At 43.7% G+C, this 27,957-nt stretch overlaps 2 protein-coding genes and 2 long non-coding RNA genes across 5 annotated transcripts in view; 2 read left to right on the top strand and 2 right to left on the bottom strand.

The window, feature by feature from the left end:
• VWF (von Willebrand factor) overlaps positions 1-11,576 on the top strand; it is a 232,140-nt gene extending 220,564 nt beyond the window's left edge. Inside the window, exons 50-51 of one of the 2 annotated variants that reach the window (XM_039539548.1) lie at positions 6,229-6,326; positions 9,356-11,576. In XM_039539548.1, coding sequence (XP_039395482.1) covers positions 6,229-6,326; positions 9,356-9,541 — 284 coding nt within the window. In that variant the 3' untranslated portion in view covers positions 9,542-11,576. The remainder of the gene's footprint in view (positions 1-6,228; positions 6,327-9,355) is intronic. The other variant, XM_039539538.1, reaches the window with a different exon arrangement.
• On the bottom strand, positions 266-26,154 carry LOC120405807. Its single transcript, XR_005598900.1, has 4 exons — positions 25,761-26,154; positions 13,833-13,892; positions 13,652-13,745; positions 266-2,201 (listed from the first exon to the last, which is right to left on the bottom strand). It is a non-coding gene; the product is annotated as an uncharacterized LOC120405807 (long non-coding RNA).
• On the bottom strand, positions 23,125-25,695 carry LOC120405808. Its single transcript, XR_005598901.1, has 2 exons — positions 25,547-25,695; positions 23,125-23,297 (listed from the first exon to the last, which is right to left on the bottom strand). It is a non-coding gene; the product is annotated as an uncharacterized LOC120405808 (long non-coding RNA).
• The window catches only part of ANO2 (anoctamin 2), a 329,541-nt gene continuing 327,625 nt past the window's right edge, over positions 26,042-27,957 (top strand). The window contains exon 1 of the mRNA XM_039539558.1: positions 26,042-26,275. Within this exon, the coding sequence (XP_039395492.1) occupies positions 26,257-26,275 (19 nt within the window). The 5' untranslated portion in view covers positions 26,042-26,256. The remainder of the gene's footprint in view (positions 26,276-27,957) is intronic.

Here is a 27,957-nt window from a genome sequence, read left to right as displayed (position 1 = left end):
TATTTTAAACCTCTCTTAAGTCAATTTGCTTGGGCTTACAATGGTGAGCTTGCCTTAGTTAAAATCTAAATGAGGGTTACTTTTGGTGTCTCACTAGAGAGTGTAGACGTAATCAAGATAACCTGCAGGTTTTTTATGTTAAAGAACAGAAAGGGAAATACAATCTTTGAAATGAAATCTCATCACTTCATCTTATCCTCTTAACCCTGGGATGTGAGGGAGATTCCTTTCCATGAAACCGGTCCTGGCATTCATCACACTGGGGATTCTGCAGCATGGTGGGTTCAGTCAACTCAGGGTCTCACATAACTGGTGACCTCAGTTTTATATGCCCTGACTTTAGGACTCATTGGAGGGAAGCTCCCTCTTATTTCTATTGGACACATACCAACTGAGTGCTCAGATTTCAGCTCTCAGTTTCTCTGCTGCTGCCATTGGTATCTAATAGATGGTGATGAGGTATAAAAAATGTCTCCAGTCCTTTTCTTATTGGAGGCTTTTTATGTTTGATCCATTTCAAAGCTTGTATTTCAATACTAGCCCATATTATTAATTGGAAATTTCTCCATTTTAAGCAATTTCTTTTAATGATCCAAAGTTGGTTTAAATCTTTCAGCATTCCTTCTTCGTTGTGCCTTACAATTCCTATTACTTCTAAAGGGCCACAGTTATTTCCAATGGAAGCAAGAATAATGCCTTATAATCTTCCAAACTTGATGGACCTATTTCATACATTCTTTGATTGTACATAAGCATTGCATGTTATATAGAATTTGAAATCGAATTAGAGATGTTATGCACATATAAGGAGATGTAGCTCTGACTCACAAAACAAGAAAACATGCAGCTTCAAGTTTGGGGTGAAAGACAAACTGACAGGACAAAACAGATTATCTATCATATTTGATTTACAAGGCAAACATATGTATAGTTTATAGTTGGGGGTGAAAATATGGTTTGGATTTTTGGGGGTAACAGGCAGTTTGCTTTATTGACCTTCAATCTCACAGCAGGTTATTTCTAGTTCGCTTAAATTATATCTTGACCCACTCATCTCTTGACCCACTTGCAAAGTGAAGTGGGTCACTTTTCATAGGAAATTAGGATCTTAACCTTGCCTGGCAACTTTTTGGAGTTCTTTTTAGCTAGTTTGGGAGGAAGGAAGAAATGTTGTCCATATGCAAATTATGAGAGAGTCTTGCTTAGGCGATTAACAGTGCCATTTTAGTTTCTATTCTTGGGGAGTGGAACTCCCAACTGTAGCTTATCTGTGTGTCCTTAGACAAAGTGTCTCACATGATATGAACCATTTTCTTATTGTCTTAACTTCCTAGGTGGAAACTATTTTGGAATAAACTGAGGTGGATAGCTTTTCTAATTTTTGAGGGCCAGGAGGAAATAAATGTTATTAATCATTCAAGGCATATCTGTTCTCTATATCTCTTACAGATTTTATTTAACTAAGTGGGGAAATATACTGCATACTGTAAGGAAAATACAAAGAAAAAATCCCAGTTCCAAACCATGCTACATATGTTTTACAGATGTCAAAAAATGAATTCACCTCTGTTGGTGTAGGGTTGAAAATTACACCCTTCTGTGCCAGCAAGGGCTACTTTACCCAAGGGAGGGTTCACATCCAGGGAGGGCACGTGGCATTTGTCTCCAGGCTGTCTTTGCCATTAGGTGCTACCAGGTGCGAACGATTTTAAATTCTAACTCTGGTTCCTAAGGAGCATCACCTGTAGAGGGGAAGTGCTGAATCAGCCTTGGCCAGGCCATCTTCCAACCTGTGCCACACACTGTTATGTTGGCACTGACTAGCTCTGGAGCAAAGCTTGTAGGTGTCTTTCTCCACTGCAGTCGTCTTCTTGGCATATTCTTCACTCCCATGGGCCCTCCACTGGGCAGGAGCCAGCATATCTTAAGGCTGAATGAAACCTATTATCTTTTGAAATTACATTCTTTCTTACTATGTGAAGCAAAGTAAACCAAACCCAGTAATCAAAGTGAATAGTGAGCAGCATGTTATATTATGAGGTTAACCATCCCCAGGGATCTAGTGCTAGTATTCTTCACTCCCATGTGAGAGACCTGGGTTTGAGCCTCCATCCTGGTCATTTGCTCCCAAGATGGACAAAGTTTGAAAGTGTTTCAGAGACATCATGCCTGTTTCCGCAGGCTGGCATGTACAGAGTCCCCTGTGATAGAGAAGAGATGGGAATTGGTTATAATTAATATAAAGGGGCTTGTTGATTGAAAACACTTTAAACAGACTGACCCTGTGGTTTTCCCTGACTCTGAAGCTCCCAGATTCACTAAGGATAGCCAGGTGCTGGCCGGGACAAAGCAGTCATGGAAAGTGCTTTTGTCACTTGGACATGAACCCTCCAGCCAATTAAACATTGGTATTAGAATAATAGCATCATAGAAATATAGGGCTTGAGAAGTCATCAAGTCCAGCCCCCTGTTTAGAGACAGAACCAAGTAAACCTAGACCATCCCTGACAGGTATTTGTCCAACCTGTTCCACAACTTCCCTTAGAAGCCTATTCCAGAGCTTAACTCTCCTTATAGTTGGAAAGTTTTTTCTAATATCTAACCTAAATCTCCCTTGCTGCAGATTAAGCCCATTACTTCTTGTCCAACCTTCAGCAGACATGGAGAACCATTGATCATAATCCTCTTTATAACAGCCCTTAACTTACTTGAGGCCACTTTATACAGACTGATATGATTGGAAGGTATTCCCTTGTAGTGGAAGAAAGGATGGTGACTCTCACATGAGATCACATTGCTGGGATGGGCTAAAGTGGAAAAAAATAAATAAAAAAGGAAGTGGTCTGAACTTTCTGTTTAGGGTGCAGGAGGTCACCTTTCTCACTCTCTCCAAAGACACTAATGACTGCAACTTAATAAGTATCATCCCAGTTGTCAATCATTATACAGTAAGTCCCAATATTTCAATGGAACTAAAATGCTATATTTAAAGAGCATTCTGTATGCAGGATAATAGAAAAATCACAAACAAGCAGCTTGAGATTTTAAAAACCACTTAACATAAGAACATAAGAAAGGCCGTACCAGGTCAGACCAAAGGTCCATCTAGCCCAGTATCTGTCTACCAACAGTGGCCAATGCCAGGTGCCCCAGAGGGAGTGAACCTAACAGGCAATGATCAAGTGATCTCTCTCCTGCCATCCACCTCCATCCTCTGACGAACAGAGGCTAGGGACACCATTCTTACCCATCCTGGCTAATAGCCATTTAGCCACATTACGCTAATGGAAATTAATTGTGTGGTTAAATGTTCTAGTTGGCTTGGAACATCTGAGCCTGTAAATTTACAGTCAAGATCAGAGAGAAGAAAAGCAATCCTTAGCATTTATAGTAAATGCACTGTATAAATACTAACCCTTCAGTCTTCCCAATATATTTACCTTACCTGTCATTTACACACATTCACTCACTCCCTCTCTCACACACCTAATTTCAAAAGGAGCTCTATCTCTGGTGATCAGATCTCCTTCACACTACTCAGGCTACTGGCTTTGAGTCAAATGGTAATCTTCCTCCAGTGCACAATTTTCCTTCTTTATCCCATCCCTTTAATTAAATGTCTGTCATGGCCTAACGATTCATCAAAGCTCACAATATATAATAAAGTAATATGTAGCCTGTTACCTATACCCCAGATAATAGAATAATCCATTTCTCATGGCTATAAAGGTTGATATACAGGTTGCATAACCTTTCCAGGTCATTCAGCCTACTCAATCTAAAAAAGTAACTATTAAAAAATAGATTCTGTTCAGTTAAAGGTGCAAATCAAGGTGTTGACTCTGGTCTATAAGGCCTGATATTTGGCTGGGGCACTCGTTGTCTATGAAGCCATCCTCCCTCTCTGTGGTATGCCAAGGCAATTGAGGTCAGCTCGAGTGCTTGAGTGAATGGTTCCTTGTCTTCAACACGAGGGAGTTGGTAGCTGAATATTTTCAGGGCTGGGTGCCCTTCCACTCTCGTACTTGCTCCCCAGCTGGTCCAATAGACCCTGTTATTATGGGCCTCAGGAAATAGTGCTGGGTTTATCATTTTTCTTTGCCTTTTGCCTGCAGGAGTGAGATGATAGGAAGCAGTGGTGCTCAAGGATACAGTGGTTTGTAGGGAGAGGATGGTCCTTTTCTTTTCACCCCTGAAAGAAGCATAGTTGTGTCTCTGCTATTCATGCTTTTTCCCCTTTCTGATCTTGACACTGTCCATTTCATTAAATTATATATATATGACCTGACCTGCCTGGAGGGGGTGTGGCTTATGAAATCCAAAATAAATATTGTAAACCAAATTGATGTGATTGGATAATACGTCTCTCAGTTGGGAGCAAAGAAACATTGAAGACATGGCGACAGTCTGATGACAGTTATTTTGAAATGGGATGAGTGTCAACTGTTGTGACTGTCTGTTTGATAAAACGTGTCCAAGCAGAGTGCAGACACAAAGTGATTAAAGCATTGAAAGTGAACTGGCGTTTCCAGCCTTGCAGCCAGCAACATTTTTCACGCTTGTGGAGCTTTTTTCAGATCACTTGTGAAGCGCTAGAAAGGCAGAAAAGCAATAAGGCTGGAAATGTTATCTTGGAAAAGAGATGGGAAGCTGTTTCTTTAGCTGCTGGGAGGACACCTACATCAAAAGGAAGTTGTATTTCTTTGGTCAGTTTGCAGCTGGCCAGCTGATTGCAGTGTTCTGTCTGAATGAATGGTTGTGGAGAGGGACAATACAGAAAGTAAAAATAGATTCTAATTGATAAATAATCAACTTAGAGCGCTGAATAGTCGGCTGTCTCCCAGTCATGGAAGATTCATTTGCTAGCTAGAGTTAAAGTAAGAGTTCATCTTGACGCACAGCGATGGTGCTGTATTAACACTGCAAATGAAGAACCACTGCTTCCTGTGTGTAGAAAGGCCACTTAGAAGAGCATTAGCTCCTTCGCAAATCATTAGCTAGCATGGGAAAATGAATAAAGTGGTTGGGCCAAATTATCTTATGTATAAAAATGTATATGTATAAAATCTGGATCTGTACAGGGCTGGTGGGAGGGAAAAGGGAGCTGCTATCCAGTAACGACCACAGCCTGTGGGCTGCAGTAGCCCTGCTTCATGGGACCAATCAACAGCACTCTGGCTCCTCCCCCAGCCTAACAGCATCCCACTGACAAACACGGTCTGCAGGTCTAGTCCTGTATTGCCTTTTACGTGGATTCTTCATGAGGTGGAGAGGAGGGACAGTCAGCATTTATCCTCTAGTGTCAAGAGCACCAAACGGCAGTTGCTCAGGACAGAATCCTGTCCCCATTAAAGTCAATGGCAAAACTTCCATTGACTGAAGTCAGGCTTTTACCCGCCCAAGTCCAGCAATGGGAATGGAGAATTTAACCCCATTATTTTCATGCTGCAAAATTCAACATATTTCTCAAAGTAAATTTCCATAGGAAATAACCCTGGCAGTCCATTTTGAAAGTTGGTGCTGATAAGAGGAAATTTCAATCCAAAAGTCATTTCTGATGTTCATTTCTTGACACCCCCTGGAATTGCACCTTCTCATGCCAGTGGTGCTAAACATTGCACAGTGTTTATTTCAGCGAAAGAATGTGATCTCTTTCTGCAGTATATTCCCTGACACTTGCACTTGGGAGCCAATCAAGATCGACAACTACTGACTTCAATAGTTGTGAATTAATGGGAAAGGGGTGTATTTTACTGGTTGTAACTTATTATGGGCAGGTCTATACTTAAAACGCTGCAGTGGCACAACTGAACATCTTTTATTTGTTAACAATAGTCCATCAAAAATCCTATTTGGGAAAAAAAATAAGACAGATTTATAATAAATATTATTCAGTGGAACAAGAGCCAGGTGAGGTACTATCCTGGGGTTTTAATATATCGCTGGTCATTCAGCAAGGCATTCTTTTACTGTCATGGTTTTTGATTGGTTTATGCAGGAACTCAGTGGTATTCAATGGAATTTTAAGGCTGCAGTACTGTATATTCACAGTATCCTGTGTTAATTGCCACATGGAAACATATCTACGTCTTTTACTGGGGTCTTGCTAATAATGGCATATGGCCAATGACAATTTTTGTGTGTTCTAAGCAGAGAACGGTGCCAGAATGTTTTTTAAAAAAACGCCTTCAACCATTGGCAAATTCCCCTTCTTTCTTGACTTGATAGGTATAGAAGCAGAATGCAGACAAGTAAATTCCAGGCTGACGTATCTGAATATCAATGGCTGTGAGGCTGAAGGTGGAGTGCCTATTTTCCAGTGTGAGGTAAGAAAAATCTATTTTCATTTTGTCAGTACAGAATTGTGGCAAAACATGACACACTTTCAAAGGGAGTGGTTTGCTACATTTGCAGTGCTATTTCCCTCCTCTTGCTAGGTAAAGGTATGACTTTCTCATGTATTCACCCCTCGCTGCTCAAAGCCAAGGTAAATGGCCTTTGCACAGGGATCTCAACAAGGTTTGTTGAAGGGAATTAATTTGCTTCCCTATTCCACCCAAGGATAAGTCACTGGCTTCTCACTAGCTTCCATTCCACTCAACAGAATGGAACATTGACTTCTGTCTCTGCACCAGTTATGCAGGAGTTTCAGCTGTGCACATTTGATTCCATTTAGTCTAACTTGATTTCCCCCCTCCCCGCTTTGGGGCTGATCAGAAAACCCAATTTAATATCCACATGTCTCTCCAGGAACTAGAAGCAACATGAATGGAGCTTCTGAGTATTGTAAATTGCCTTGCTGGGATCTTCTGCCCTTGAATGAATTTCACCCTTAATTTTATGGGGCCCAATTTTCAAATCTGTGACCCTAAGGTTAGGTACATAAATCCCCCTCTAGACTCTTAAGTCAACACATCAATGCCTAAATAAGTATTTAGGTGCCTAACACATAAGCACTCAGGTTTAAAAATTGAGCTCTGTAGGATTTGACGTGACTTCAGTATTTGAGCCCACACATTGTGCTCTTATGTTCCACATATCCCATCAAATTCTGTAATTTGAACAAAAGTGTAATGCCACTGGATTCTTCTCCCCATCACTCCGCTCATGTAATACAGCGGATACAATCTGAAACAGGAGCAGAACATTCCTTCCAGATGTCCCCTTCTATCTTTGATAGATGGCACTGGGAAACAAATGAGAAGCTTGGTTCCCAGGCTGGCTGCAACAGAATAACTTCCCATTCTATTTTTATTATGCCTGAATTTTTACTTTAAACCACACTGCGATTAGGGAAGGTTTTTTCTTTTAGCACCCTTCCATAGGGATAATTTCTTTGACTGCTGTAGTTGCCAAATGGAGCATCTTTCTCCTTTCTGTGACCAGCTGGAAAGGAGTGGAGTTGGGTGCAGTGACTTGGGACTATGTGCCCCAGGGTCTTTAAGACCTCCAGCCGCTGTTCTCAAACCATGAAAGCCTTAAGGGAAGAGGACATGTCAACAGTTCAGAAATGCTGTCCAATACTTGCTTAACTCCAAAATAAGAAAACTGCTGCATTATCATCTCTATCCATTAAGTCAGTGGCTATTTGGATCTTGTGGCTATGAAAGATCCAGGGCAGATTTCAGATTCAGTGTGAAGATTTTAATTCAGAAATCTGGCCATAGTTCATTTTGGGTAAACGTGTGGGCCCAGAAAAAAGGACTTAATCATTGTGATGCTCAGTGTCAAAAAAACCTAACGTTTAGGTGCCGAGAAAAATCACAGGAACAACACTGATCCGCAAAGCCTGAGTTAGGTGCCTCGGCTCCTATACAATACATGGAGAGAGAGAGGCACCTTAGAACATGATCCACAAAGCCTGCAAACTAGGTGGGGAGCTGCCTAAGCTAGCCCATGGGAGACACCAATGACAAGGGTGAATGCTAAGCTCCACCCCTCTCTTGGAGTTTAATGCCTAAGTCTAGGCTGCAGGGAGGAACCTGTTTCTGTTTACAATTCACAAACCAGGGAAGACAGGCATTCTGCCAACTAAGTCATGTGCAGGTGTGCTCAGAGGCTGCCTACCCAATCAATTTGAATTGGGCAACGCATTTATGAGCTCCACTCCTAAAACCTCTTGTTATCGGTAGAGCAGACTCACTCGCATTTCATCTCAGAAATGCTAGCAAGTGATCCTTACACAACTGTACATTACAACCTATACAATGGTTTAGAATAGTACAAGCTACAATGTAAATTGCTATTGTGCCTGTAGCCTGTATAAATTAGGGAAAATAAAAAGTAACAAGGATAAGCACAAATGGATGGACAAGTACTAGTTAGAAATCAAAGAGGAGTATTCAGTTTGTGGGTTTTTTCATTATGTTTGGCATTATGCAATTAAGTTGTGTAGAAACAGTATTGTACAGATGGAATCAAAGTAGTAATTTTTCCTCTTTATGCAGCACTGGTAAAACTGAATACTGTGTAGAAGTGCTTGGAGAATTTTTTCCCCAGAAAATTGTGATGAAAATGGAAAATAAAAATTAAAATTTATAAAAATTTTCATTGGATAATTTTGACTGTCAAAAAAACAAATTTTCATTTTTTGACAAAAAGTCAAAATTCAGCAGCAGAACCAAAATTGTTTGGCCAAAAATTGCTGAAAACCAATCCTTGATTTTTCCACAAAAGCTCTTGGTTTCTGGGTGGAAAAATCAGACACTTTCCTTAAAAATTTTCATTTAGTCAAACAAATTTAAAACAGCTGCAATACTGTGTACAGTTTGAGTTGCTGTAATATAAAACAGATACAGAGAAACTAGAAAAACGTGGAAAAAGGAACTAACGCATTTGGAGAGAATGGTGTGGGGGAAGCAATGGAGGTGATCAGCAGGCAGGGCAACAGGAATTATGGATGCTCTAGAAATATATGAAACAGAAGTTAAGATGCCTTTTTTTTAAAATACAAACTTTAAAGACTGTTGAAATAATGGTGCCCAAAGCCCCACTACTATTGTTTCCTATTGTTATCTGGGCCTATCAAACTTACCACAATACTGTAAACATTCTAGGATAATGTACGAGCTTGTTTGTGTGTCGTCAGCTGTTGCTCAGGATTACCTTGTGTGTGTAAACATATCAAGGGAGCTGTGAAATAACATTTTGGCATTTGGCTGAAAACATGAAGCATGAGACCAACAACCAACGAAGACCAATCAAATGAACCCATTACGAAGTCCTGGCAAAAACTTCCATTAGCTTCCTTGAGTCTGCTTGGATAAAACTGAGGGCAGAATTTGGATCTTTATCAGAAATCTGTGGAGTAAACTATTATTTGGCAAGATTCAAACTTTATCTGTTTCACTTTCAGGGCAAATGCAGAAGCAAAACCAAGTACTCTATTGAAATGAATAGACTTGAAGATGAGTGCACCTGTTGTTCAGCTACTCAGACAGTTCCGGTGACCGTCTCCCTGCGCTGTGCTAATGGCACAGTGGTGCAGCATGAAGTACCATCTGCAAAGCAGTGCGACTGTTTCTCTCGTAAATGTACATAGTAAACCTTTCCAGAAGCTGCTTCATTTAACCTTTATTTTTAATGGCTAAGGAATTTACCATTCAGATCTCACTTTCTTTCTTTAGACTGCTTTATTCCAGATGATTCTGACCATTGCACTCATTGTATCAACATACCAAGCAATACAAGTAAAGCTTATTTAACAGCATTTTTGACTGTTTTACTTGGGCTACTAGTGTGACCCATACTGTGTCCCTCATTTCAAGGGATGTCACTCATTTAATATCAGAGTTACCTCTGTTCTACATACATTTGGTTTCCCCTCACTTTTATCACTGAATAGTATTTACCTCAAAAGAAAGAAAATGAACATGAAAATATGAACCAAAGGCTACAGGAGGAGTTATTTACACCGAAGGAATGAATCCCATGGTATTTCAAGTTTCCTGACCAAATAATTTGTTTGTTTCCCTCATATGGGGTCTTTGCCACACATTGTGTCCCACTTTTAGGCCTCAGCAGCTTGAGAGATATGATGGGATACCTCAGAGAGAAAGATGATAATGTTCTCAGCAAACTGAAACAGAGCTGACTATGACTCAGTCAGCCAAGTATCACTTTGCAATGTTTCTACAAATGAATGCTACAGCAACTCCTTAGTGCTGGTGGAAGGTGCTGATTGACATCCTTGAAGTTCTCTGTTCATTCATAGGCAGTGCAAGCATCCATTACTCCAGAGATAGACTGATTCTAGTGATAGGATCTTCTGCTCCAATTCCAAATAAATTCACATTGATTCTCTAGATCTGTCTTTGCCCCCCACCCCACCCAACCCAACCCCTAATCCATCACTGGTGTCTCCTATCCACAAGATAACCACAAAACATTACCCCATAGTAGTCCTTGTTTTCTGAATCAAAAAAGCCCCCAACTTCTGTGTGAGCCAACCATCATATACCCTTTTTGTCAAGTCTGCTTGGCTGAATGGCAAAGCTCTCCTTGTCCTGTCCTTTGGTTCTCTAATATAAATGCTGGAAGCATATAAATATATATCTATATAATATATGTATTATCCACATCACATCTAACTATTCTATATTAGATAGATATGGTGTAGTTAATGCATGCCTATATATATTGTGATACAACATGGCCAGGGAGTAGTGGGAGACTGGTCTTATTGGGTGCTGGGAAGTGAGCAGGCAGAAACCCTAGGCTACTTAAGGCGTGGTTCCCTGTAGAGTAGGGAAAGTTACTACATGTTAATTGGAGCACCTGTAGCCAATTAAGGCCCTGTAAGGAACCTAATTAAAAAACAAACAAACAAAACTCTGCTTCAGGCAGACAGGGTGGAGCAAGAACTGGAGTTTGGAGGCATGTTGCTGAGAATTGAAAGACCAGAGAATGGGAGACCCTACCCCGCAGAGCAGGGAGACTCCCTTCCCCCAGTGTCAAGGACCGAGGGTAACTCTACCCAAGGGCAAAAGAGGGTAAGAGGGGCTGGGGCTCAGAGTGAGGAGCAAACCCAGACCCCTTCCCTCCTCTACCACCTTCCCAGGCCACTAGCGGGGCCCCAAGAACAGAGGCAAGGGGTGGCATCTTAGCCCCCCTTCTCAAGAACAGCATGGGACCCACCATACCAACATCGACCATTTTGTCTGTGTGTGTGTGTAAACTGGCCTACACCATAATCCTGTTCACTTATGCTAAGTATCCCATAACTCCTCACATTTGCAGAAGTAAGCATTTGGCATAAGTGGATAGAGAAGTTGTCAAAAAGCAAGATATATTCATTCAATATCTTAGATAGTGAAGTACCTTGCCAGATCAGTACCTGGAATCTTTGTTCTGGATACTAACATAAGGAAGGAACAAAACAACAAGTTAGGGAAGTGGGACAAATTGATGGGTTGGAGAAGGGTAACTTGTAAAATCATATAAATAATACCAGCTGAAATGTGTAAATGGGGGAGTACACCTGCTGTGTAAGGTGAATATAACATCGCTGCATAGGAGACTGGTAACATATAGAACCTTTTGCCTGTACCAGATCAATAAACCTGACAAATTGGTCATTTGGTCTCTTGAGTGTATTTCATAATGAACCAAAGTGTGATCAAGCATTATACAATAAATCAGCACTTCTTTGTAAACAATGCCACCAGCTTTTTCTGCCATCTGTGACACTTGCCCTTGGACCTCGTTCATCTTGCAGAAGTTACCTCCCCAGAATGTCTCCCTGCTTAAACAATCACATCTCTGAGAAGTAGGAAGTGATGCTGCAATCAGAACCAGGGCTGAATTGATGTTTTCCCCACTTCCTTGAACATCTCACCCTCTGCTTCCCTATTCCCTGCCATCTCACACTGCAGCCTATCACCACGTACTCCTTACATTTTACTGTCCCAGTTTTCTGACTGACTCTCTCTACCTCTGAGATTCATCCTTGCTGGGGATTTCAATGGGTGTGCTGATGTTTCCCATGAAATGATGGGCAATACACTAGCCTAAACTCTAGGGCACATGATCATAATGGTGTGCAGCCACTCGGTCCTGCTAGACGCATGGTTGCTCTTGGATACCCAAATAGCAAGTCATCAAAATCACCTTCTTTCATCTTTGACTAGCAACAAGACATTGCCCTTTCCTCTCAGAAGAAGACCAGGCCCCAGTGATCCATTCATTCAGCACTTCCAAGTTGGTTTTATGGCAAATCACTATCTGGGGCTGAAGGCAAAGACCTGTGGAGAAGTTATGCTGCCATGTGTTGGACAAGTTATATCTCCTAAGTGGGACAGGCCAAAGATTACATGTAACACCAGTGCTTTGCAATCTGCACTGGCTTCCCATTCATTAATTGGTCCATTTTAGGTTCTTAATGGGCCTAGCTTCCACCATAACATGGCGCAGGAGCCATGACTGAACAATGCATGACTGATCACAGAGCCCAGGGTCTAACTGACTGGTCTGTTCAGCTGAGGGTCACAAATTCTAGAACACCAGACCGCCAGAAATTGGGATTAGTCCAAATCTTCTCACATTCAGAGTGAAATCCATGACATCTGATTTCCCAGTGTAACAGGCCGGTGTGGCTCCCCTCCTCCCCAGGGAGGGTTGAGCCCTGCTGGACACCTGAAGGGGCGGGGCTACAGAGCAGTAAGCCCGCCCCTCAGAAGGTCAGGCAGCGACCCGGAAGTACAAAAGCCAGCGATCAGCGCTCAGTGGGAGCCCAGCCACCATCGGGAGCAGACCTGCTAGAGAGGGCTCGGGACTGGGAAGCCGCTGGAGCCCAGGGCAGTTACCCTGACTGGCCGGAGCTTCCCCCCCACCCGCTACTGGGAGGAGCCACCGGAGCTTCCCTGTGCCAGCTACGAGGAGGAGCCGCCGAAGACTCCCCCTCTCCCTTGCTGTTACCCCGAGGAACCCCCGGAGCAAGCCTGGCCGGACTTCCCGGAGGAACTGCTGGAACTACCCTCCAGCCCCGGCTGTGAAGAACCCATGCTATGGGACTTCCCGGGAGCTGATGCTACAGACCAGGTAGGCCCAGAGGGGGAAATTGGAAGTGGCCCGGGGGCAGCCAACCCCAGTCAGGCTGCAGATCTACCGGTACCTATGTCAGTGTGTTGCGGTCAGGATCCCCACTGACCGTCAGCGGTGATAGCTGCTGCTAGGGCCCTGGGCTGGGATGCAGTGGAGTGGGTGGGCCTGCATCCCCCCTGCCACCCCACTCACGGGTGGCAGTCTTCCCCCTCATCCCAGCACTCAGGCCTAGGGGCCTGAGCCCTGACTATTGTTGCCCTGATGCAGGGCCTGGGCCTCTATACTAACTGTTTGTTGCTCAGCCCCTGCACCAGAAGGCCTGAGCCCCTAACTGACTTTGTGCTTTGTTGCTCAGCCTTGCGGAAACAGGGCAGGACCCGAGTACGAACAACAGGCCGGTGTGGCTCCCCTCCTCCCCAGGGAGGGTTGAGCCCTGGCCACCCTACTTTACACCAGGTAGTGGAATGGATGGAGGAGCAACCATCACATGGAACATTAGGAGGCCAGGAATCTGCATGACTGAGAATTTACAGCTGTCAGCATCTGTACAGGTGCCATGCAGCTTCAATTGACAGAGGCCACCCATTTCAGTACAATACAAAGTACTTACTCATTTTATAGCAAATCTTTTTCAGCCAAGCCTCCTCAGCCCATAACTCTGGTTTTGTTGTTCAATTGTGGTGGTATAGCCATCAGCCCATTGCCTGCAGCAAACAATTACCTTTTAAAAAGGTCATGAGAAAATACTACGGTGCCATTAAACTGGGAGGATAATGCATCAGAACACTCACCCTAAAATAAACCCCCATGGTCCTAGCTAGTAAATAGTTCTCAGGGCCAAAACTTCTCACCTGTAAAACAAAAAAAACAGTCAAGTCAAAAAACAGACATTTCAAGTGTGAAGAGAAGTGGGTCCAAATGCAAGCTGGATGTCAGTCACAATGTTCTCTACATAGGTTGCATTTGGACTGTGGGATCTAGCAAAGTATCCATGTTAGAAATGGGCTAGCTGTGTGGTTGTGCCACACAAGATGCAATTAAGGTTAATTTTGAACAGTTGACGAGATTGTCTTAGTGGCTTCTTCTTCCCAACCTCTGGAAATCAGTGTCCTGATGGTCCTTCCATGTAGTTGGACAAATTTCCTGGCAGTGGGTTTTATCATATAGTCATGGGGAAATGTCCCAGCAGCTCCATGTCTTTCCTGCCCTACATGGTCAAGTAGGGAGTGTCCCAGAGGTACCTCTTCCCCCATCCTACCCTGCAGCCTGGCCATAGCTAGCCTGGCTCAGATGACTCTGGCTCTCAAGGCTGTAAAATTGCAATGTAGATGTTTGGGCTCGGATGGGGCTCAGGCTATGAAACCCTAACAGGTGGGTAGCACTCACAGTTCAGGCTCCAGCCCGAGCCTGAATGTCTACACGGCACTGTTCAGCCCTGCAAGTGTAAGTCACCTGATCTCAGCTCGGGGTCTCAGTGCTGCATGTTTTCTGTTGCAGTGCAGACATACCCAGAATGTCCCAGCACCTCATTGCCACCCTCAAAGTAGGGCAACCAGATGTCACAATTTTATAGGGACAGTTCCGATATTTGGTTTTTGTTTTCTTAATATGGGCTCCTATTTACCACCCGCCCCATCCTGATTTTTCACACGTACTATCTGGTCACCCTACCTCAGAGATATAAAACATGTCACAGGTAGAAGGCCTGGGTTGGCCTTTGTCCTGTGCATTGATGTGTCTAAGGTTGTCAGGTGTCCAGTTTTCGAGCAGAGCACCCGGTCAAAAAGGGACCCTGGTGGCTCCAGTCAGCACTACCAACCGGGCCATTAAAAGTCCAGTTGGTGGTGCTGTGGGTCTAAGGCAGGCTAGTCTCTAGCTGTCCTGGCGCTGTGCTGTGCTCCGGAAGCAGCCAGCAGGTCCGGCTCCTAGGTGGGTGGGCCATGGGGCTCAGCATGCTGCCTCCGCCCTGAGCACTGGCTCCACACCCCCATTGGCCTGTGTGGTGCCAGGACAGGCAGGGAACTGCCTTAGTCCCACTGACTGGGAGATGCCTGAGGTAAGTCCATGCCCCAACCCCCTGCCCCAGCCTGGAACCTCCCCACACCCTTCATCCCCAGCCCCACTCAGAGCCCTCACTGCTCCTGCATCCCCAGCCCAGAGCCCCCTCCCACACCCTGAACTTCTCATCCCTGGCCCCAGCCCAAAGCCCATACCCCTCCTGCACTCCCCCCAACCCCTACTTGCCTCAACCTGCAGCCCCTTCCCCCACACAGCTTCTTCTCAGTTTTACTGAGCATGTGATAGAAGCCTGACAGCCTAAAAGCTTTTTGCTATGAAGGCACTGGAGTTGAGTCTCCAGTGGAAAAAATCCTCAGCTGTACCTGGATCAAGAGCCAAGAAATTGTCTCCCTGTTGCATTAGCCACTGAAGCTGATTATATAAATGCTTTCAACTATCATGTGGAGGAGTTGTGTATAAATCCCATCCCCAACAACAAAATAAAACCTATAACAAGGTGCTCTAGCTAGGCAGATGCCTAGGGCAGCAGGTTTCTGGGCAGCTGCCCCTCTGTCATGCTGGAGGAGTGGCCAGGCCAAATTTGAGTAGTGTTGTGACCCCAGCACTCCAGGTCGCAATTCAACTGACTCAAATTTGGCCCAGCTGCCCCTCCGTTGTGAATCCCGGCAGTGCTTGGGATTCAGGAGGAGCTGGTGATGTCATCTGGCTCTCTCTAGTTCAGACTGGTCAGGACATCTGTCAGGCTCAGGGTGAAGAAGGTCGTGGGTCCCAGGAGACAGTGCAGGCATCAGCCATGATAGTGATGCTCATTCCAATAGCCAATTTTTCTCCCCAAATCTCTTTAAGGACTCCAAAGGCAGTGATGGGCAGACTAGCCCATCCCCTCATTTTGTCCACCAGCTGGGCCCAGTATCCAACATACCAATTTTGGTTCATTGATTTTCAGTCTCCCACCGTTCTCATTTATTAGGAATGATTTTAACAGTCCTTGAGTTATAGCAGTAGGCTTATTGTTTGGACTAATTCAGTCTGTCTCCCTCCCTTAAGAATGGCAAATCTTGATTTGATTGTAATTGTAATTTTTGTACACTTTTTAGATGTTAAAGCTAAGAACTTACAGCTTGTTTCATTTGTAGCTAAATCTCAAAACTGCTGCTGTTCTATGTTTTAAAAAAAAAACACCCACAAACAGCTCTTATCACTTCTTTGGCTGCACATCCAAAATGGATAAAGATGGAAAAAACTTCTCCCCAGCCCTCTTTTGCCACTTACACAGTTAAAGCTGTACATTTACACAAACCATGACAATTGTTTGCATCAGTGGTTAAATTTGCTTATCTGGAGGGGGAAAAAAGTTAGCTCTGATGTAATTTTTAACCAAATGTGTTGCGTCCTTCTACAAAGCAGAAATAAGATGTTCTTTTGGAACCATTCATGAGACGTTTCCAACACCCAAAGGCAGTAAAAATTCACATGCATTTTTAGACTATCACAGACCTTCCACACCTGTTTTGCCACCAAGACCATCATGGCAACTTAGCTGAACCTGGCAACTAATCTGCAACATTAACACTGTGATCTCACATGCATAAAACAACAAAAATCCTTGACATCAGAAAAAAAATTGAGAAAAAACACAAAAAAGAACTAAAAAAATATTTCAAAAAAAATTGGGCAAAAATAAAACAATCATAAAAAACCCCCATCACAAACAGTTTGGTGTTGCAAGAACCATTGATTCTAGTGGTTTGATATTCAGTTCAGTTAATGCAGTAGCAGCCATGAATTAAGCCGGCATTTTGTTAACAAGAGGGTTACCCAAGATGATGATTCAGTAAAAGTCTGCTTTAGCACTTTAACTTCAATAATTTAAAACACTTAATTTGAACAGCTTTTGCTTTTTCTTATACTTTAAACATTCAAAATTACACCAATTACAGAAACTATAAACCTAAAAATACAACTAAAAACCATTTAAAGATTTTTTTAAAAAAGTTAATTTTAAAACTCTGATTTTTTTAAAAAGTAAAAACAGTAAGGGTTTGATTTGCATGCTTCTCTTAAGCAAGCTCAATAAACTTAAGAATTTTGAAAACAAACTTTTGTTTTAAACTAACTTTGAAAACAATTGTTTGTTTGCCAAGGGCCAAATTCTATATATGTATTTAACCCTTTAGGGTCCACATTGGGCACTCTAAATGTTGTATTAATTTAGATGCAATATATACACTAAAGCTGTCCTCAGTAACGGTTCAATATTAACCAGTGTTGAACAAGGTCTGGAGTGTGGTATACAGAGACCTTAGCCTGCTTAATACCATGGCGAACACCACTGGCAGTGGGTATAGTAGGCCACGGGAGGCTAAGCCTTCCCAAACAGCCAGGCCTTGGCCCAGCCCCGAGGCCCCACTCCAGCATCACACTCTTTCCCCGTGGCCCCGCCCATGCTGGTCCTCTTCCTGCCCTCGCTCAGCCTCTCCCCTGAAACCAACGGGGGCTAAGCTGGGCAGGCCAGGGCAGTTGGGGCCAGCCAGGGAGGGTCAGCCAGTGGCCTGGGGCAGCCGGCAGCTGGGGACTCAGGGCAGCTGGGGCGTGGCTTCCAGCAGGGCAGATGGGATGGGGTCAGGGGCTAGCCTCCCCGAATGGTGGGTTTACATGCCGCTCATGGCAAACCAACTATAAAATTCATGCCAAAGGTTAGTAATGTATTGACTGAAACACATAAAAGGAAGACAATAAAAAAAAGTCAAGAGCATTGAAACTGATTGTTTATGCAAAACAAACAATCAAAACATATCAAAGTCCCTTTCTGGACACTGTGAACATTGGTTAAAGTCTCTTATTCAGTCAAACAATCTTTCCTGGTGGAGAAGAAAGGGTTAGTTCTGTTGGTCAATTCTGCATCAGGAATGATACAGACAAAAGACTTTAGACAAATAACAGACAGAAGGGATTTTGGGCTGGCAGGTCAGCCATGACAGCTGTTGCTTTGGACTCTGGCTCACTTCCTCGGTCAGGGACATCATCTGTTTGGTCTGGTCAGGTCCTTGTCTTTTACTGGTCCATCTCAGGCTGGACAGAGGTGGATGGGCCATCTCATCTGACCAGGCTGGATCACAGCAACACAGGTGAAAAGCAGAGAAAGAAAGGACAAGAGGAAGATGATGGGGGGCAGAAAGGAGCATATGAGGGAGGGGACGACAAAGCAGGATCTCACTTGTATCAGGTTGGGGTCCTCGCTCATGCGGCGATGATGGTCAAGTGTCTCCACTGGAGTATTAAGGCCTCGTGTTATGACAACAAATCCTTATGATGCAATTTCAGTGAAAGTGAATGTTAAAAGTTCTCCCCCTCAAAGTCTCTTTAAGGGCCTCAAACAGATGAGGGGGTGGAATAATATTTCCTCATTATTTTGTCCACCAGTTGGGCTTAATTTCCGACACACCAATATTGGTTCCTTGATTTCCAGTCCTCTGCTCCTCTTGTTTCTCCATCATAATCTTAACACAGAATCTACTGATACCACCCCAGGACTTTGTTTAATTTAATTAGATTTTTCTGTTTTCCTTTTCACATCTTTTCTTAAACAGTTGTGTGCAACAGATTATTGTGACAATTCATGAACTTTTGCTCACTTTTCACCAGTTGAATTTACAATTAGGGTAAATTTGTAGGCCCAGTTATCACAGCAGGTGACAAGATCAAAGCTACTATCTAGGCCTATAGTTTGGGAGGGGTGTGTGTGTGAGGGAATTGCATGCTCAGGTTTGACTGGGGGAGGGGGGCTGCATCTTGGTATATTTGCTTATCAAATATAGAAAGAAAAAAAAAAGACTATAGTGCAAGGAAATGCTGCCAGTAGAGCTGATCAAAAAAGAGTTTTCAGTCCAAAAATGCTGATTCAACAAAATCTGAATATTTTTCAGGATTGTATCAAATGTGTCCAAATTTGAGACATTATCAAGATGCTTCATTTCAGTGAAGTCAAAACATTTCATTTTGATCACTGCTTTGATTTAGATAGCATAGATAGCATGGCCCCAGCACCAGCCACCACAGTCCCTGCTGGGAGGCAGGCCGGCCAGCCCAGCCCCAGCCTGGGCCAGGGCAGAGGACTGGAAGGAAACTACAGGAGTGGGCCTGGCCTGGCGACAGAGTGTGAGCAGGGCCACGCCAGGCTGTTTGGGGAGGCACAGCCTTCCACTGCCTACAATACCTGCTGCCCATGCATAAAGGTCAAGAAAATTCTCAAGATTATTCTCGGAAAGCCTCCAGCTCATTATTCTTAGAGGTGGGAGACAGAGTGGGTAGCAGACATGACATCCCAACCCTCTGCTCTGGTGGCAACACATAACTCTTACCTCTCTGCAGGGCCAAGAGGGCGAGGCTGGTTTAACCAGATGGAAACAGGAGAGGGAGCTCTCACCTCACCAGCTCATGGGAAGAGGAGCCTCTTAGGTGGTGGCTCTGAACCTGCAGCCCAATCAGCACACAGCTGCAGCCCAAGTGAGATCTTCAGAGCCATACAGGTAGTGTGTGTATATATATTGTGTGGATGTGGCCCACATAGCAAGATGCATATGCAGGCCACAATGGTAAATAGGGTGAGAACCACTGCTCTAAGGCAATGCTGTTAACCAAACCAAGAAGGGGTGTGCCCTCCTCTCAGCCAAGGAGAGGGAGCTGCACTCCCCTTATGGCCCTGGTGAGGAGCCAGGCTCTTTGCCCCACTCCTGGGCTCACCTTTAGGTTGAAGGTGAATAGCATATCCCCTCTTTTCTTGTCACTGGCTCAGCCATGAGGAGGAGACATTGTTTCCCCTGCCCTATGTTTGCTGGGTGGTACAAAGAATACTGGCAGACTCTCTTTCGCCCATCTCCATTACTTCTGACAAAGGGGTCTGAAGGTGCTACAGACTGCCTCTGCATGAAAGTCCTGTCAGGGAGGGGAATCAGTCCTGAATTATTGCCAGCACTCCCCACTGCACTAGGCCTTTGATTTGGTGATTTCTTTCCATCCACCCACTTCCCCGCCATGCTCCATGTTGCCATTGTCCCTAGTGACGCTGGCTCCTTGTGGTGGTGAAAATGGGGTTACCAAAATCATCAGCTGCACTGTCAGAGCAGAAGAATTGATGGTAAGAAGCTGCTGCGATAGCAGCCTTAACACCACCACAGAGCCCCTGCTTGCCGCCCCCTCCCTCAGTGTGACTGGCCTGCATCTGCTTGGTTCATCAAAGTTCTCCCCTAGCCTGACCCTGCTTAGCTTGTGACATCTGACAAGATCACAGCAGTGAGGTTGTATAGCTGCAGACAAGCCTTCTAATCAGGTAATTGAATGAGTCAGACAGTGGCTTACACAGAATGGGAAGGATATGCAGGGCATCCACAAGGCAGAGAAGCAGAGGGGACTGTATCACGGTTTTCTGGGACTTATGAAGTGGAGATTTGTATAGTTAGGAATTTCACCAGGGGCAAGGTGGATTGTATTCAGTTTTATAAACAACTCAACATGTCTAGTACATGTGCAGCTGAACATCATCCTTTTCACCATTCATCATCTGTCTCAGTTTGCATGAGTAGCCTGGTCTATCTGGTTGTCTCACAAGACTTTGCTCCAGTCAAAAGAACATGCTGAGCTATAAACACGGACTACAGACTGGAGCCAAGATTTTCCAAAGGGGTTAGAGGCTGCTCATTGGAAAGTTACTTGCTTAGTATGTATGTAAGGCCAAATTCTCAGCAGGTGGAGATCAGCATAGTTCTATTAAAATCAATGGACCTTAATGTTCCCTCTAATTTTTTCCATCCGTGTGCGGAATAAATTTTGTTATGTGCACCGAGCTAATGTGTGGATGTACGCTACCAGTAGAAACTGAAAACCTAGATAGAATATATATTTTTTAAAAGTTACCATAGGGCCAATTACTCCAGCCAGGACAGGTTAGGCATTTCAGAACTCATTACTCAAAGAATTAAATTTAAATGAAAGAGAAATAAAAATTATGAAATGCCTAGACCAGCCAAAAAAATAAAACACACTTTGAAAGAATAAAATTACAGAGAATATATGCGCATTGCAGGAAATACCAAGTAGTAACAAAACACCACCACAAGTATGTGTTGGGAGGTGAGTGTGAAAGACTGTGTGGGGACACACCGACTGTGTGTGTGTGGGGGGGGGGGAGGAGGAAGTGTGCGTAGAGAGACTGTGTGTGTGTGTGAGAGAGAGAGAGACACACACACACAGCTATGTGCGGGGGAAGTCTCTGAGCACCCATGCGCTGTCTCTAAGGTATAGGCACTCACCACCTAGAACACCATTGAGACCTCAGACCCCCTCCTGCTAAGAGTCCTGGGTGAGGCTGTACCATCTCCCCAGCACCACCCTCCCCTCACCCCCAACTGTGCTCTGCACAACCAGCAGGAGGGTCCCAGGAGCAGCAGGGGCTCCAAGGCAGAGGGCTGCAAAGCAGCCGGGGTTGTGCTCACCCAGCTGGATGTGAGTGGCTCTGCGTGGCACTCCAATCACTCCTGGGCAACCACTCCTGGGCAGCTTAAGGGAACACAGAGGGACCTATTTTGATTTACACTGTCTGGTCCATATTATGCGACTTTCCTTAACCACTTTTGCTGTCATATTCTGGGCTTAGCTGTCTATGCCAGTAGCTTGAACAAAAGTGGAACTGTGTAGTAAGATAGTTGAGTACTTGCTATTTTCCTTATTGATTTACCTGCAACCCTTGAATGGTTATTGTTTTTACTAGGTTACTACTACTTGTAATACATTATCTCCTCGATGCCCCAGGTAATTTGGAGGCTCCATTATAGTAGGTTCTGTGTATTCACATAGTGAAAGACAGTCCTTGCACCCAAGAGAGACAATAATTCCAATATACAAGCCACACAAAGGGTTGGGAAGAAGGGAGTATGATTAACCCCATTTTATAGATGGGGAACTGAGGCAGAGATTAAAAGCCTACTCCTGAGGGCATTCTGTGCCAAAACAATTACAAATTCTGCGCCAAAAAAAAATTCTGCACACTATTTTAAAATTCTGCAAAATGTGTTTGTCAAATAAATGTGGAAGCTCCAGCATGGCATTGGGGAGCACAGGCCACCGGCTGCACAGAGATGGGAGATCATTATGCAGCTCCCTCAGAGACACAGACTCAGCAGTAAGGCTGCACCCAACCCTGACACAGTGCAAGGACCAGAAACACCCCAGGGCCCTGCCCGTCTGTGGCAGATGCACCAGGTGTGGCAGGCAGGCTCAGCAAGGCAGGATATGAGTGTGAAAGGGCTTAGTGTGGGGGGAAATCCAGGTGAGAGGGTTCTGTGTGGGGCAATCTGGGTGCAGGCAGCTCAGTGGGGGATCCGGGTGTGGGGGGGATCTGGATGCACAGGTAATGGAACTCTGCATGGGGGTCCAGGTGAAGGTAGTTGGGGCTCAGTGTGTGTGGGGGGTGTCCAGATGCTGGGGGAGTGGGGGCAGAGATCCAGATGCAGCTGGTTGGGGCTCAGTGGGGTGGGGATTCAGGTCCAGATGGGTCATCAAAGTGGTCTAGGTGCAGGGGGAATGGGGCTCAGCAGACGGGTCTGAGTATGAGGGGTGAGGCTCAGCAGGAGGGTCTGGATGCAAAGTGTTTGGGCAGATGGGGGAGCAGATCCCTATACAGGGATCCCTCCCCCTGCAGCTGAGGGGGGACTTTGCAGAGCTTCCTGCAGCCAGGGAAGAAATCTGGGGGTGGGTCTGACCCAGCCCCGGATGCTGTGCCGGGGAAGAGGAAGTCCCGTCTTCCCCAGCCCAGCCGGGACCAGCAGCTGAGCTCGGTGCAGGGTAGGAGCCACCAGCTGGGTCTTCCCCAGTCCCGCCTCCTGCCCCACAATGTCAACATTTCTAATTGTGCATATTCTTTGCAAGGCGTGTTATTTATTTTAAGTAACAACATTTTAATGTGCCTCCCTGTCACTTATTCAGACCTTACCCCACAACTTCAGCAGAGACTAGAGGTGGATTGGTGAACTTGCCACATTTGAGAAGATAGATTACAGGAACATTAAATGGATTTGGGGAGGAGTTTTATATAACTTCTTAATAATTAAAAGCACGTAATCTCTCTGTCAACTTTTACAGACTTCTAAGCACCATTCCTCTCCAGCAGGTGAAACACAATCTGGTCTAATGGCATTATTTATCACTGCTCTGTGTTATCAGCTAACACCATATCCAGGTACCTAGGGAAAGACAAGGACACTTAGATAAGCCTTTTGCAATAAGATGATTTAGTCTATAAAAGATTTCATTTCTCCATCTAACACAGCTGGCTATTTTTTACCATCATATTGCCAACAATATACGTATAAAGAACTTTCCCTATCTAATGGTGATCTTGCCTATCTTAGCTTATTTGTAATGAGCCCATCGCTAGGGTGTTTTGGAGCCAGTAATTTGAAAGCATGCAGGCAGACTCCTGTGCTGACTCAGATCCATAGCTGGATCTGGTTCTAGGTTTCCATATATGCCTCATAATTAATGGGCAGATCTTTTCTTTATAGGTCTTAATGTCTAATTGACATAAAGGTACAATATTGATAAAAATAAACAATAGTACAAAGAAATACCCTATAACCCCCCACTCAATAAAATATCCAAGTGCAAGGCACTCACTCTAGCAGGTTTACTATTTATTAGGTGGGTTTAAAAAGGTAGATCAAGAGAAAGCCAAAGTTCAAGGCCCTGCTTCGCTTGGAGTACTCCCTGATCTCCCAGGACTAGTAAACTTTACAACCTCAACTCTCCAGTACTCTGCACCTTACATAACTGTTCATACCTGGCCCAAGTCACATAAAAATGCTATCTTTCTCATGTGGGAACATTTTACACCCTCCTTGTACAGGTGTTATGTAGCCACTTCCATGAAGAACAACTAAGAATCAGGCCCTTTGTGTGGTTGTGCTTGTAGGATTAGGCCCAACAGGCTTAGTAAACAATTATAGTGGAGTAGTTGTGACAATGAAAAGGATTTTCATGTAATTTAATTGTATTATGTATAATTAGTAGTATTACCGTAGCACCTAGGAGTTCCAGTCACGGACCAGGATCCCATTGGCCGGGCGTGGGACAAACACAGAACAAAAAACAAAAAAAAAAGTCTCTGTCCCCAAATGGCTTACAAAGCAATTTGAAGCATCTCTCCCCTGTTCATGGGATCCAATGATTTTTGCATTTGCTGTAACCTGAAAGTTATGTCCTTTATTTCCTTAACATTCCTGCCCCAGGATATAAATGAAAGATGTTCAGTTTTTGAACAGTTTATCAGAATACATTCTGCAGCTGCCACCAAGATTTATATGGTGTTTTGCTACCAATGATTCCCACTGGCAGAACAGCCAGGAAGTATTCATTAAATAGAGATGGTCAAAAAAATTGTTTGAATTTTGTTGACAAAAAAGGTGAAAAAAAGTCTTTTTTCTACCAGGTCTCAAAATGAATGGTATTGCTTTGCACTTCTCATCCAAGTATCTCAAAGCACTTTGCAAACACTAATGGACTAAGCATCACAACATGCATGTGAGGAACACTAGGTGTTACTATCCCCCATTAGACAGATTGGTAGGTGGAGGTGTAGAGAAGTTAAATGAGTTGCCCAAGGCCACAAAATAATCTATGCCACACTGAGGAATGAAACTCAGGAGTCCTGACTCCCAATCATTTGCTCTAACCATTAGATGACAGACCAGATTGTGCTTTCAGTCACACCCCAGCAAATCAGGAGTCACTCTATAAAATCAAGAGAGTTACACCACTGTGTGAGAGAGCAGCATCAGGCCCACCATGTCTAACATTGACTATAAATTAGCCAAGACGAACACATCTTGGGATGATTCCTTAGGCACTGTTTTTAGTCTTATTTCCTTCAGTCCAGCTGAAGCATATCCTGCTATTTCATGATGTAGAAAGTGCTAGATGCAGTGTTAGGACTAGGGCAGCAATCAGACTCAAAACTGGTCAGAAGTCAAACTGAGGCGAACATGCATGCAGCACAAGGGTGTTCTGTGAAGAAGGAACACACAAATGAACACACACATCCTTACCAGTCATAAGCCAATCCTTTCCCAGTGAAGGAATCATATGGAAATTTCTATGATACTAATACTCAGTGGGTAGATTCTCTCCTGTTCTATCCCTGCTCCTAAACCCATCAGAGGAAGCAAATGACTGTATAATATATTATATTATTGCAAGCTGTGCTAAACTAGCTGGTTATTTAATTCATGCTGTAGAAGCTTTCTAGTCAAACCTCATTTTTGCTCCTACAGCTGTTCTTCTTCCTCTTCCCCTTGCAGGGGAAGAAGTGGCAGTAAGAGATTTTAGGCTACAGAGAGAAGATGACCTGGGACACCAGTGGAAACAATGACTTTCCCCTGGCTTTTCACAATGAGATAAAATTCCTCTCTCAAGGAAAACCTAAGTCAACACTTACTTGTCTCCATGGAACATTGCTTCAGCCCCAGGGTTGAAGGCTAAACACACCCATTGCCTGGTCTGATTATACAGTTGATTACAAGATAATCCCTTGAATATTTCATGCAGGAATGAGTGTGCAGTGTCCAGGCAGTGCAGTAACATGAGCAGCTGAGATGCAGCCTTCCCTTATAATAAAAAAAAAAAAAAATAAATAAAAAATCCCTACTTACCTTCCACCAGGTAGCACAACAGAGTCTTGCAGACACAAACTGAACTGTTTGCAGGAGAAAGAAACCAGGAACATCTAATCCTTGTCACAATGTCTTTTTGAGTCAGAGCTGAGTCTGATCTGAAGCTCTGGCTTTGTGTTTGTTTCCCCCTTACCATCCAGTGAGTTGTTAGCAATGACTATGCCAGGCTGTTGTTGATCCTTTATGAACCAGGAGGGGAAAATGCTGGAATTTCAGCAAAGAGGTGCCCTGGCCTCTCAGGTGGTGGGTGGTTGTTTCCCTTCCCTCTGTGATGGTGATTACTGAAACAGAAGGTCTGGGTAATTAGCTCCAGTGTGTAGTTTGCTTAAAGCAGGCTCAAGCTGGGATGGAAATAGCTGCTAGTGCTGTTCACAAATTAAGCCAGTACAGAACCAGGAGCAGATTATACACACTATCAACATAGCCACATCTTCTTAGTACTGTTGCAACTTCCAGCCAAAGTCCTCACTTCAATATGGAAGCACAAGCACACGGTAAGTTTACCCTCTGCTTCTTTGTTAATTGTCGGTGAGACAAAGTAATTGAGTGGGAGGAGGGCAAGGACTATCTTGAATGGACTCCAGCTGCTTTCCTTCAGTGTATTTTATTTTTCAGGGGCCAATAACTGTGGCCCATAAAAAAAAATGTCTTCTTGGATTCATAAGCAGGGCTTGGTTTTTAATGGTAGTCTCAAAAATAAGTCACTGGACAGTTTGACCTGCATATGAGAGGATTTTTACTCTCCAGTAAAATAATGGATTTTTACTCTCTTCTTCTGTGGTTCCCTTACTAGAGATATAATTGAGAGGGAGAACAATATCCTTTTCAGAGGAGTATTAAGATGTAATAAACTCATAGTTCCTGTATGTACAAAACAAGTCCACTCAGTGTATAAAATATGCAAAGTTTGAATCTCTAATGTATAAGTTTAGACTTATGCTTATTGTTAATATTGTTTGTTTGTGTAGTTAAAAATTCCACAGTTGTTTGTAGTATAGCTCATTCATTTCAGGGGTTTATATCTTTACTCTGAGCTTTGGGACTCAGCATGCTGTACGAGAGAGAGGTATTATTATTAGGGCTGTCAAGCAATTTAAAAAAATCATGATTAATCGCACTGTTAAGCAATAATAGAATAACATTTATTTAAATATTTTTGGATGCCCTAATTATTATGCCATCCCAACTAGCCCCGCCTTCTGCAAAATTATCATTCTTGTAACATGCTTCATATCGCAGTCCATATTGTGAATTAGTCCTTAAGATTCTGGGCCTGACTCTGATCTTGCTAACATCAGTTTTATACCATCATTACCCCCATTGTTTTCGATAGAAAAAATATTCGCTATTTACATCAGGGTAAATGAAAATAAGGCTGTTTAGATGGCTGGGGGCGAGGGATGGACAGAGGTCAATACAAGAAAGGTAAATCACACACACTCTTTATATATCTATGTAGATGGCTTGGTGTGAAGTTATCTAATTAAAATATAACCATATAGATCATTGTTGCAACCTCTTTTACATATTTGCAGCAAATCTTGTACAAATGTTGTCAAGGGAGGTGTCTATGAAAAGGTTCTGATTTGCTGGTTATGATTATACTATCTGTATGCATGTATCATTTTTATATTTGAAGTTATGAGTATTGGCTTTATACCTGTATTTCAAATGTTTGCTCCTGGGATACTGCCCACAAGGTAGCTTGCCAGCACATCTTGAAAGGACTATTCAAATTAAGTGGCTCATCAAGAAACACTTGGTTGACAATGGACCATGGGAGATGCCCATCTACACTGAATGGACTGTCATGTAAATGTGCTGTCTGGAGTGTAAGTAATGGCTTCCTGCAATGACTGACCGAAATTGGGCATGAACATGTGACTTGCCCATGTACCGCCAAACACCATCTTGTTGCTGTAATTTTCCACAGTGAGAACAATGGGATGCCCTCCACATGGCAAAAGCTATTAAAGGCCCTGGAAACATCTCCATTTTGTCTTCAGTCCTGTTTCTTACCTCTGGAGTAACTTTGCTACAAACTGAAGCTCTGAACAAAGGACTGAATGACCATCCAAGCTGTGGATGTATTCCAGAGACTTGACTTAAGTCAGCAGTTTATTCCATCACTGCTACAAGCCTGAACCAGGAACTTTGCAATTACTGTATGTATTTG

The sequence above is a fragment of the Mauremys reevesii genome, linkage group 1 (assembly GCF_016161935.1).
Source record: "Mauremys reevesii isolate NIE-2019 linkage group 1, ASM1616193v1, whole genome shotgun sequence".
Lineage (NCBI taxonomy): Eukaryota > Metazoa > Chordata > Testudines > Geoemydidae > Mauremys > Mauremys reevesii.
This window is presented reverse-complemented; position numbering and strand designations above follow the sequence as displayed.